General features: G+C 49.8%; 2 protein-coding genes across 3 annotated transcripts in view; both read right to left on the minus strand.

Moving 5' to 3' along the window:
* LOC125330304 (zinc finger protein 239-like) overlaps nt 1-12,462 on the minus strand; it is a 131,192-nt gene that overhangs the window by 105,359 nt on the left and 13,371 nt on the right. The gene's annotated exons all lie outside the window — the stretch shown is intronic.
* LOC125330280 (zinc finger protein OZF-like) lies at nt 5,425-7,773 on the minus strand. The gene is made up of 2 exons (XM_048313262.1): nt 7,493-7,773; nt 5,425-7,307 (listed from the first exon to the last, which is right to left on the minus strand). The coding sequence occupies exons 1-2, from the start codon at nt 7,596-7,598 to the stop codon at nt 6,049-6,051; spliced, it is 1,365 nt and encodes a 454-aa protein (XP_048169219.1). The 5' UTR covers nt 7,599-7,773; the 3' UTR covers nt 5,425-6,048.

A 12,462-nucleotide genomic window follows, 5' to 3' on the forward strand; every position in this document is an offset into this window, starting at 1 on the left:
GTCTATGCTTCTGACAGAACACAGGTGTGTAAAAATGGCTGTTCTTGCCAGAATTATCCTCACCACATGGCTTCACACCGACTTGCTTGATATGAATGTGTTTTCAATATACAATGAAACAGGTATTGATATTCACTAATTCTCCATGTTTGGCTGTGAGGTTTATTACTAACACAGTATCATTAAATACACAAACTAAGGAGTTTTTGTTACTTTGCAGATGCAGTGAGCTTAGGTAGCAATAATGGCAGGAGTGGGAAAAGTGCCCAAAGAATATGAGGGAAAAGTGCCCAAAGAACATGATCCTGAGCCACTCCTGTGTACAATGAATTAATTGTAAAATTGTTTTCATTCCCTGATGAGCCTGTTCAGGGCAATGTGCACTCAGAACCCTGATCAGTGCATCGGTTGGGATGTTTTGCAGACACCAGCTATTTAATGAGTAGCTTGTGAGTGCAGCAGAAAAGAATAAACTTGATTTCTTACACTCTGGCATTAGGGAAAGCACTTTTTTAGATCTCAAGGTGTCTGGTTGAGCAGTGAAGGTGACCCTGAACCAGGAGCTTTCTTTTGTAGAAGCAAAGCATCCCACGGACAGAACTTGACAGTGTTGTGCCTTTTGGTGATAAGGGATTGTGCCACAACAGCTGTCTATGACCTGCGGGGTTTGACATGGCAAGTGGAGATGGCTCCCTGTTCTTCACTCTGCCCTCAGTTGTAGCTTGTATTAAACACCAAAAACGGCCTCGTTTATCTGGAGGAGGAAGAGAAAGTTAATGGGATTATTTCTCATGAGCCTTGAGGCAGTAAAGGAAAATGAGGTTCATTCTTTTGCTGCAGTGCTGTGTGTGTTGGGATTTGGAGATTTATTTATTGTTATTGTGGTTACTATTATTTATTAGTATTATTTATTAGTGTTATACTTTTAAATCTTACACATTATTAATAATGGCTGGATGTCACTTCACTGGGAAGATTTCCTTCCTTCTCACAGTGGGATTGAGCTGTACAGTTACTTCCAAGTTGCCTGTGGATTCTAAAGATGGAAAGTCCCATTTATGGATGTTTTGGTGTGGTTTGGAGCTGGGGAAGGGTCTCATCCCCTCCCAGAGGTGCCCCAAGCCCACTCTGCTGCCACGGCTGCCTTTACGGCTGCCCTGCCCCGGAGACATGGCGGGACCCCCTCCTGCCAGGGCTGAGACTCCTCACAGCCCCTCACAGCCCCTCTATCACGGTATCCCGCAGTGGTAGGGAGGAGAAGATCCAGCAGGCAGGAACTGTGCAGCAAGATTCCTTCATTTAATTATTTTACAACTCTCTTAGAGACTTTTTTCTTCATAGTCTAATGGGACAAAGGATCAGCCACCCCTTGGGGTGATTGACTAAAATCCTAAAACATCCATTGTCAAAATATTTTTCTACTGTACTATAAACAAAGCTTTGCAAGGTCGCAGGTGTTCATAGTTTATAGAACTCTACTAATATCTTCTGTGAGAGAGAAAAATATCTCACGGGACTGGAAAGAAGCAAGAGAAATTCTTGCTAGATGCATATTTGTATCCACACCCCTCATGGCCCCTCACTGCCCCTCACGGCCCCAGGCACGGGCTCCTCTCAAAGGAGAAGGGGTCGGGCCCTGCTTGTTCTCCTTTTATTTCGGGCACTTCACAGCGACGAGCAAAGAAAGGCTGAAATGGAGCCTTTCCCCAGCGTTTCCCTCGGGGTTAATGCCGAGGGCGAAGCTCTGTGCCGGCACTGGCCCGAGCGCAAACATCCCTGCAGCCCCCGAGCCTTTGCTGTCCCCCGGGCCCGTTCCCTGTCCCCGAGTCCCGCCCGGCTCTGGCAGGAGCAGGAGCCACAGCGCAGCGGGCGCCGGCCCGGCCCGGCCGGGGCTCCCGGGCACGAGCAGCAGCAGCGCCGGCCCTTCCCGCCCGCTCCCGCCTCGGCTTCCCAAGGGCTTTTTCCAGGTGAATTCTGGAGCAGAGCAACCATCACCCCCAAACAGCCCCGATTCCTCAGGGCCCGGCTGTGCTGCCCTGAGCCAGCCTTCAGAGAAAGGAAGGATTGGCTTCCAGCGCTGCTCTCAGCACCGTTTTACTCCCCCTGAGCTGACAGCACGGGGCTGTTGTTGCCTTCACCTTGGGAATTGGAGATCGCGGCTGCTCTTACCCCTCTTCTGGTTGCCACAGGAATTTTATCAGTAAAACTGCAATTGCCTCTTTCGATCGGTGCTACTCACGGTGATTTTGTGACAGTGAACTCAGTATTTTTGTTGCAGGCATCATGATTAGGAGATCTTGAAATGCTCACAAGTCCCTGGGCACCAATTGAGGAGAATTAAAGCCACACAGGTCTGATTCACAGCACTCAATCACAGCCCTGTTGCTGGTGCTGTTGAAATAGAATCAACTTACAGAGCCCATCACAGAAATCTCCTCTGGAGTGTCAAATACAACTAAAAAATCCCCCAGAACTGCTTGACTCGCTTCATGGCTTCCTCTGAGCAGCAGAAAATGGAGATGCCCAGAGGTGTTTGCAGCTGCTGCTGATGCCAGTTGGAGCCCAGCCTGCTGCAGAGTCCCAGCGGGAACCTGAGCCCAGCCCGGGGAGCTCCCACAGTGTCCTGGAGATTCTTTCTCTGAGTTCAGTCAGGGTCACATTCCCTAAACAGGTCCTGGTGCCACCTCCTGGTTTCTTAGGTTACAACAGCCACAATGAAAACCTCACCGATGGCACAACTGCCCAGCCCACAAGTAAAAGAAAGGACAAGTTGTAAAGTTCTCCAAACATTCGTCCTGCTTTGCTGCAAAAGTCCTGCTGCACTCACAGTGTGGGAAGCCAAGAGAAACTGCAGTTGGTGGCACATCTTGTGACAGGAGCTGCACCTCGTTCTCCAGGAAAGGTTCTTGAAAACAGCAGACAGGACTGTGGAGGAGATTCCTGGATAACTGAAACAGCTTTCCAGAAGTGAAATGAAAATGGAAAGAAACAATCCAAGATGTTTCCTCTCTTTATTTCTGTGCTCCGCTTTTCCATGTTGCACTGCTTCTCCATCCCATGAATTCCAAATGGATCTCACCTCTAAGATCTATGGCTTAGCCAGTTTTAGACACTGTGAAATACCATGAGCTGCACATAGTTTGCCTTCCCCTGTTTTTATTGGAAAGCAATGCTGGAGACGTAAGTGCAGTGCTTGGGTTGGGCACAAATTCTACAGGCAGGGAATGTGCTCTGACAGTGTCTGACCCTCAGCAGGGACAATGCACAGCAGTGTTGATGTGCTCCATTTCCATGGAACTATCGAAGGAGCAGTTGCTGAGGTCAGAAGCAATCGCAGCCACCACCCTGCTCCAAAGCCCCTTGGCAGGGCCCGGCTCCTGCCACGGCTCTGTGTGCCAGGGACCGGCAGCGCTGGGTGCAGGGACCCCAGGGAGGGCACAGAAATGCCGGGGTGACAAATGCTGGGGGGACAGCGAGATGGGCGTGTGCAGCCGGCCAGGGCAGAGGAGCAGCAGCCTGCAGGACAGATGGCCAAGGGCTGGGCAGGGCTGGGCAGGGCCAGAGGCACCCAGGGCTTTGTCCCCTGGGCTCTGGGACTGCCTCTGGAAGCTCCACAGAAGGAACTTTCCATTGAGGGGCTGCACTTTGGTTCTCCCTCACCCTCCCTGAAGAGGCTGGCAGGGGTTGCATCTTATGACATTTGTCCTTCCTCCCCCTCACATCCCACTGCCCCAAAACAGCCCTGAGCCACCCGGGAGGGACAGGCCCTGCTGTGCCAGGCCTGGGCTCAGGGCTGGGTCTTTCTGCTTCCTCCAACCAGCCCAGGGCTTTCTCAGCATTGCAGCTCCCTGCTCAGAGCCTTTAGCTCCCTGCAATCCTGGCAGAGCTCAAGAATCTGCTCTCACAAGTCCCTGGGGAGGCTTTGGCAGTCCCTGCCCTCAGTGGGACCCATTGGTGTTCCAAGGGACTTGGAGTTTTGCTTCTGACTCCTTGAGCAGCTTCTTCAGCCTTCTCTCAGTCCCTGAGGGTCCTGGACTCAGCCCCAAATCCACTGTGGGGCTCATTAAAATACAGAAAGCCTGAAGGAGCTCTTTCTCTTCCTTCAATTGTCTTCAAGTATTCAGGGCTTCTACAGCTCACTGGAGTCAGTTTGGAGTTCTGTTAAGGAGGAAGATTTCAAAGTGCACCTCGTGACTTTTTCTTGTTTTAATAAAGGAAGTTTTTAAAATTATTTTTCAGTTCAGAGAAGAGGTGATAGAAGCATTCTCCAATTAATTTGGATGCTGAATGTCTCCTTAGGAGGTCTGGGCATGTAGCAGAATGAGCCCTTTGAAGGCTGACCCTGTTTGGACAACCTGCTCCTCACCCCCAACCTCACCATGTCTGACATCGCCCACCTGGCACTGACATCTCTGTTCCCTGCATCAGAACCTTGTCCCTGAGCTCTGCAGCTGGCTGTCCCAGCCCACTGCACCATGTCCCACCTGCTCTCCTCAGGGCTCTGCCTGCACACAGGCCCCAGAGAAGTTTTCCTGTTTGTAAGGAAAGAATGGAAAAGCCTGAGCAGGTTTCCTAAACAACAAACCCCGCTCGCAACCACATGCTCAGTACAGGCTGCCTGGAATGATGTCACCTTTCTACAAGGGACAGCGTGACCAGACGTGATCTCTGTGAGCAGAATTCTCTGAGTCTTGCAGCAGAATTCTCTGTTCCCGTCCTTTGCCTTGATCTCTGCTGCAGGTGGAAGCTGCTGGTGCCGTTCTCATCTTTAACCCCTCCTTGGGATGCAGACAGATGTGCCCAGGTGTATCAGGCAGGGGTTGCTCAGTGTTTATGCAAAGCTATTGTGCTCCTCACGGAACCAAGGAGATCTTTGTGACACCGTGGAACCTCCTGGAACCAAGGGCCCATTGTTTCACAGAGGAGCCTCATGGAACCAGAGGGGCCATTGTGACACTGCACAACCAGCAGAGCTGCTGGACCTTGTCACCTGTCACCTGCCCCTGCCCGCGGGAGGCACAGCAGAACCAGCAACCTGGGAGCCTCAGGAATGCCCCTCTGGGATCCATGGCACACACTCCAAGGGTCTGGAGTTCCAGGTTCCAGCAAGGAAAAGATGTTCCTGCCCTTGAAGGCAAAGCTCTTGAGAAAGGGTCGAAAGCCAAGTGGAGCAAGATCTTACAGTGACATTTCACTGCCAGCCGTCGTAACTTCACCCATGGTTGTCGTAGCTCATGGACTGGGAACAAAATCAGGGGAGGGTCTTTGGCTGGGAGCTGCCCTGGCTAAAGAGAGACACTGTGAGAGAAACAGAGCGGGCAAAGAAAGGCAGAAGAGAAAGGAGGACACAAACACAGTCAGCTGAGAAGGTGGCAGTCTGAAAACAGAACTGGAACGGACTGAAAATGAATGGGACAGAAGTCAGTCATTCTGAAAGTTTTATTTACTATCAAAACACCACCCACAGAGCCAGCCCTACACAATCCTGATCTCACCCCTCCAAATCTGGATCCCAGTCACCTTTCAACCCCATCTCACCCTGGAGGCTGTAGAATCAAGTAATTTTGGCATGGGACTGAGTTTTTTTGAGGTGGGAACAAGCCATTTTGAGGAGGGATTGAGCCCTTTTGGGGTAGGATTGAATTGTTTTCAGTGGGATTGAGTCGTTTTGAGGTGATCCCTCTTGGCTTTTGGAGTGCAAAGAGATGGAGAACACTGCCCAAAATCCCCCAAGAACCCACAAATACTCCAGAATATGTCCCCAAACCCTAAATTCCCCCTCAAATACCTGTGAAATGGTGGAACTTAAAACATCTGTGATCAATTTCTTTCTTTTTAGTCCTATTTTGGGTGTTTTTAAGTGATGAGGATGAATCAGAAGACAATTAGGGCCAAAATAAAAGGATAACCAGCCAGGGGTCTTCCCAATATGGATCACAGGGAATGTGGGCCACCAGGGCTTTTCCCAGTGTGGCTCCTGCAAAAGGGGATGGGGTTGGAGCAGGGCACGAAGCTCTTCCCACAGTCGGGGCACTTGCAGGGCTTCCCTTACTGGTGCCTCCGTTGGTGTCTGGTCAAGGTAGAGGTGTGGGTGAAGCTCTTCCCACATTCCTCACACTCGCAGGGCTTCTCCCTGGTGTGGATGCGCCGGTGGATGATGAGGCCGGAGTTTTGCTTGAAGCCCTTCCCGCAGTCGGGGCAGCAGAAGGGCCTCTCCTCTGTGTGAATCTGGTGGTGCAGGAAGAGACTGGAGGGGGTCTGAAACCTCTTCCCACACTCGGAACACTCGTAGGGCTTCTCCCCAGTGTGGATCTTTTTATGGACGGTCAGGTTGCCGCGCTGGCTGAAGCTCTTCCCACATTCCAAGCACTTGTATGGCCTTTCCCCAGTGTGGATGTTCTGGTGGAAGATCAGGTTGATGCTCTGGCTGAAGCTCTTCCCACACTCCTCACACTCGTAGGGGCGTTCCCCAGTGTGGATCATCTGGTGGCGGATTAGGTGGGAGCTCCGGCTGAAGCTCTGCCCACATTCCTCACACTTGTAGGGCCTCTCCCCAGTGTGGATGCGCCGGTGTCTGACAAGGTGGGAGTTTTGTGTGAAGCCCTTCTCGCAGTCAGGGCAGTGGAAGGGCCTCTCCTCTGTGTGAATCCGCTGGTGCAGGAGGAGACTGGAACTGGTCTGAAACCTCTTCCCACACTCGGAACACTCATAGGGCCTCTCTCCCGTGTGGATCATCTGGTGGCGGAGCAGGGTGGAGCTCTCTCCGAAGCTCTTCCCACATTCCCCACACTCATAGAGCCGTTCCCCAGTATGGATCATCTGGTGGCGGAGCAGGGTGGAGCTCTGGCAGAAGCTCTTCCCACATTCCCCACACTCGTAGGGCCATTCCCCAGTGTGGATCATCTGGTGGCGGATCAGGTTGGAGCTGCATCTGAAGCTCTTCCCACATTCCCCACACTCATAGGGCCGTTCCCCACTGTGGATCCTCTGGTGGACGATCAGGTGGGAGCTCTTGCTGAAGCTCTTCTGGCATTCCCCACACTTGTAGGGCTTCTCCTCATTGTGAAGCTGCTCATGGACCACCAGATCCGAGCTCCGGCTCGATCTCCGGCCACCTTCCCGGCACAGGGTGTGTCTTTCCTCCTCAGAGCACCCTGGGCTGCGTTTGCAGCCCCTCCTCCTGCAGGATCTCTGGGCATTTTCCTCCCCATTGGATTCCTGCGCCGTGGAGCCACTCAAAACGGCCTCTTCCACCAGGTTCTGCTGTGGGGATTTGTCCTCCCTGGGCTCCGTCCTCAGCTCCTTGTCTGCGGAGGAAGGACAAGGAGAGGATGGGATTTGCCTCCGTGCCACAGGGAAGGGCAAGGAGATCCCCCCAGTCCGTCCCTGGCAGGACAGCGTCGGCAGCAGGGTTGTTCTGCAGTCGGGGGCGATGCTGGGCTGGGAGATGGAGCAGGAGAGAGGGGGAAAGGGGCAGTGACTTCCTCCTCACCTGCCTGGGGGTCCCGGGGCATCTTCCTCGCAGCCTCCTCCTCCATCTGGCCGAGGTTTGGGAATGGGAAATCCTGGTTTGGGGGGAAAACAAGGGATGAGCACATTGAGTTTGAAGGTTCCTCTGCCCAAGTCCATCTCTAGAAGACACCAGGCATCGTGTGTCCAAAAAAATCTACTCTGAAAATGCCTCCCAGGAGTTCCCTGTCTCTGGTCCCTCCCCTTTGGTGTTCAGGGTTCCCCCCTGTCCCAGCTGCTGGGGGTCACGCTTGTATTGGGAGTCCCCCTCTCCACTTGGCCCCCACCCTCCCCAGGCTGCTGGGAGTCCCAGGAATCCGAAAAGCTCCCTCCTCTTCCGTCTCCCCACTTAGGAATGCTGGGGGTGATGGGCTCCAAGGAGTCCCTCCTGCCCCTCTCCAGGCTGTTGAGGGTCCCGTGAATCACGGCGCTCCCCCCTCTCTGGGCTCCCCACTTTCGGGTCCTTGGGGCCACAGGGCTCTGCTCCTCCAGAATGCCTCTGGCAGCAGCCACCACTGGGACCCCCCAATGTTCCCCACAAGGGGCATTTTCCACTCAGTTTTGGAGTTCTTCATTCTCCAAACATCCTCCTGCAAAAAAAAACCCAACCCAGGATTTCTGGGCCAGGCTCCCCCTCCTCGGCCACCTGTGGGATGGGGGGCGATGATCCCACGGGTGGGTGTAAGAGACGGTCCGAAAATCCCTCATCTGCCTCACGATCATCGCCGAAGACAGAGACTGAACACAGCAGTCCTGGCCTGGCTGAGGTGGGATTGTCTGCCAAGTGTTGCCTACGGGTGTGCCCACTGGGAACTGGTACGCATTCCTGAGGAAAATTAGTGCAGGTCACAATGGACTGCGCCGTTCTTGCTGCCCAGGCGGGAAGGACTGCGCTGAAGCGGAAAGGAATGACCTGTCCTGTACACCTCTCCGGTACACCTGTCTTCTATGTCTGTCCTGTACCTGCTTCCCAAAGCAACGGACCCCATAACAATGGCTGTAGATTTCCCAACCTCTTGGCCCAGTTGCCCCTCGCTTCTGAAAAGGACTATAAAGGGATCTTCTAAAATAACCAAGTCAGAGATCTCCCCACGGAAGGAAGACGAATCTGAGGACTTCGTCTCATCCGTTGGTAGCTATTGCCCCCTCTTTTTCCCCCTCTCTACTTTGTTTCTCTCTCTCTCTTACTCTCTTCTATTGCATTACTGTGTTGTGGGCACTTAATAAAGGTGCATTGTTTTGATTAAAACTGAAATCTCTTGTGTCCTTTTACACTCTGAGATCGATAAACAAACCATCACTTGCAACTTGCATTAGCGGATTGTGACATTAAACTGGCGTCACGGACAGGATTTCTGACAGACAGAAGGGCTTGCAAGGTTGTGTGTAGTCTGTAATAGGGGAAGGACGTTTCACTCCAGCCGCACCTAGCCCGACACCCCAAAAAGGGTGAGCGGTGTCTAGAAAGCAAGGGGGGTGACTCGAATTTCCCGCAAACTGCACACGCCTAGGTGAAAAGCACCCCATACTCAGTTGAGGGCTCTGTCTTCAGGTTTTTCGCAAAAGATCTCTTAGTGTAAAAGGGGGAACTGTTTTTTTTTTTTGGTGTGTGTGTGAATTTGGACTGCTTGGTGTAGTGAAGAGACAACCATAAGTAACTTAAGGAGTACCTCCCAAGCAGATTTGGTCTCTTCACCCACCCAGGGAAGCGAAGGGAGACACAGCGAAGCTGTGTGTGTCGCAGTGTGTAATTAACTTTTATCTCCCTGTGGTGGTTTTGATCCCTTTATAAAATGACTGAAAACCCTAGTGCAAAAGTTAAAGCTGCGTTTTATGCTCTGCTAGCAAAACACAATGCCCGGCCCTCTCCAGGAGGGGAAGAATGGGCTCAAAATAACTGGTTTAATTTGGATAATGTAACTGATAGAGTATGTTCTTTACAACATGAGACCAAATTTAAATTTGGCCGAAATAAAACCATAATCTGCTCTGTTTTAGGGGCATGCCTTGCGGCGGCTATAGATCATCACTTAAAGCGATGTAGTGAAGAGAAAGCAATCATAGATTCACTTCAAAACCTAGTGGAGATTTTACAGAAACAATTAGATGAAGAGAAGAATAAAAATCATTTGCTAGAGACTGCTTTAAAAGAGGAATATTTTAAGAATTCACAGAATACTGACTCACCAAAAGAGACAGATGAAAAGGAAACTCCTCACATTAACCAAATATACCCCCAGAAAGAACTAATACTAGTAAAAAATTGTGGGGAAAACTGCTGCCCTCCTATGAGACCTCTGATTAAAACAGAATATAATTATATCAATGATGAAGATTTTGAACCGCATATCACCACTAAACAAATACCATACACTGCTGTTGAATTGGCCAGGTTAAAAAAGGAGTATGGGCGGCTCCCCCACGAATCTGAGACAGAATATGTTTTCCGAGTGTCCCTCACTGGAGGAGACCAAATTCAATTAACTGAACAGGAGGCCAGTGGATACTGGGGACATGGAGTTTTCTTGACAACAGGAGACAAACGTGGCACATGGTCCCTGACTCAGCGTGCAGCTTTCTGGGCCGGGGGACTCAATCCTTTAGAAAGGGGAGACCCTTTAGCTATAGCTGGTACCCCTGATCAACTTCTAGAAAGCATCCACAAAGCTGCAAATGACCCTTGAAAGGAAATTAACTCCTGGATATGAATCCCCCACGCAATTACCTGTGAAACCTGAACTGATGACCCCTTTAATTCGAGGCCTTCCAGAATCACTCAAACCTACAGCAATAGTCCTTCAAAAAACCATAGCAGCTGTAGGTCCCGTAGAAAGGCTGGATAGATTCCTTGGAAACCCGAGCAACCGAACCGGATCTACCGATCCTGGGTTTACTCCATATTCAAGCCCCTCTCAGCCGCCAGGTTCACAATCGAATTCACCTCCCGGTGATTGCAAAGTTTGGACATGGAGTGAGGTTGCAGAAGATCTGATTAATTACAGTAGGAAATATGGACCTATAAAAATCCCAGAGGAAAAATCAGACAAAACAAAAGGTGTCAGGTACATTAGGGCTCCTCATAGTGAAAAACCAGAGAATGTAAAACAGATCCCTAAGCGTCAGCATTGGTGGTTATTAGGCATCAAAAAGGGGGTCCCCAGAGATATGATGGATGGCTTACCCCCTGATAAATTGAGTAAGGTAGAGTCTAACTGGCACTGCCGAAAACCCATTCTACCGAATCCGTCAATTCAACCCAGTGCACCCCTCCTCCCTCAGAATCTGGGCAGTGAGTCAAAGCAACCTCTCCTTCAAAGTCTGTGTAGTGAGCCAAAACGACCTCTCCCTCAAAACCAGGGAAACTAGACCCTCCGTCTCTTGTCAGTGGGCGAAGAGACGGAGCATGGGTATGCTTGAGAATGCTCACTAAAAATAAAACAGGAGATATAATGATCACAGCTATTATAGGCCCTAAACGGGCACCTGTAACTTTTCTGATTGACACTGGAGCACAAATTTCTGCGCTGACAAAGAAAGATGCCCAGAGGTGTGGAATTGTTCCAACAAAGAACCAATATTGTGTTTTAAATGCCTTGGGAACGCTCTCACTACAGGGACCAAATGATCCTAAGAATCCTGCACACTACCCTGGACAACCTGTTTTGGTAGACCTTCCTACTGTAAGAGAAGTACCACTAGTGCTAAAAAGCCCTCTGAATAAATATGCATGGGTAGCCTCTGATGCCCTAGGGAGAGAGCATCGGATACATACACGCTGCATAATTCCATCATTCTAATTTTTCTGCCTCTGGTGGCAGACTCTGTTGTGTTTGCTTTTCACAGAAGAACTCTGAGGGACATGAAGAATCCAGCATGGTCCCTCAAACAAGTTAAATTGCTGATGCAAAACAATGTCTCAGAAGTTCAGCCAGCTTGTTCACTTTTTCTGCAAACTTCCTTCGAGGGGTGGACAACCTGGTTGCGAAAGCGGAACCCTTCTAAGAAGCGAATGCAAAGAGACATAACCAGTGTTGTGGGAACAGGATTGGGAATCTTAAATAGTATTGATTCAGAAGTACTAATGAATAAATTGGCTGCCACAACTACAGATTTGACTAAAATACAACAATCACTACAGTCATCCCTATTAGCCTTGGGAAGCCATCAGTGGTTGTTATCAAACATATTACCAAATTGGGAAAAGGTAAATGTGAATGACCACAAATTGATAATTGACGCACTCGATGCTACACAAAACAACATTTCTTTGGCTCTCAGCTGCATCCAGGCTCAATTATGGATGCAGTCAGTTGCCGCCTCAATTATAAGAGAAGGCGAAGAAGGCACTTTTCCTACTGAAATTCGGAAAACCATCTGGGACAGTGCCGCTGATTTTGAAAGAGAATTCCAATCCTGGTGGAACTTAGTAAATTTTACCTACGATCCCCTCACAAACACAGCCACAGCCTTTGTTCTAACCATACGTAATGCTTCAGTGCATTTGATATTCCCTGTCATTGCATTAGGGCTGAACCATGATGGAGCTGTTCTCTATCCTTTCGAGCATAGAGAATGGGCCCGTCAAATTGGTGAGAAGTGGCAAACTGTTAATTTAGAAACTTGTATTGTCCGAGAACAACAAGGATTTATCTGTGAAAGTAATGCAATTAGAGCTCAAGACATTTGTTTAGATACAGAACAAAATATCTGTCATTTTGAAATTCATCCTAACGAGATTCCTGAAACAGTGCTTGTCTATATAGGTAATGGATGTGCATGCTTAAGAACTGCTTGTGATAAAATACTTGTAGAAAATTTAGTAGTAGATACTAAAAATCATTCAATTTTTTGTGTTTGTAACTTTACTAAAATCATAGGATGTGATTTTTCATATTTAGCCCCAGTTACTTCTTATCACCTTTTACAGTCCAATTACACACTGATTCACCGATT

Source organism: Corvus hawaiiensis, chromosome 1 (assembly GCF_020740725.1).
Source record: "Corvus hawaiiensis isolate bCorHaw1 chromosome 1, bCorHaw1.pri.cur, whole genome shotgun sequence".
Taxonomy (NCBI): Eukaryota; Metazoa; Chordata; class Aves; order Passeriformes; family Corvidae; genus Corvus; species Corvus hawaiiensis.

What these genes read in the sequence shown, in the direction of transcription:
- LOC125330280 (XM_048313262.1), bottom strand. Translation starts at nt 7,598, where the DNA reads ATGTGCTCATCCCTTGTTTTCCCCCCAAACCAGGATTTCCCATTCCCA. An exon ending in GCCCCGGGACCCCCAGGCAG is followed by an intron (nt 7,308 to 7,492) that starts GTGAGGAGGAAG and finishes CTTCCTCCGCAG; the next exon opens with ACAAGGAGCTGAGGACGGAG.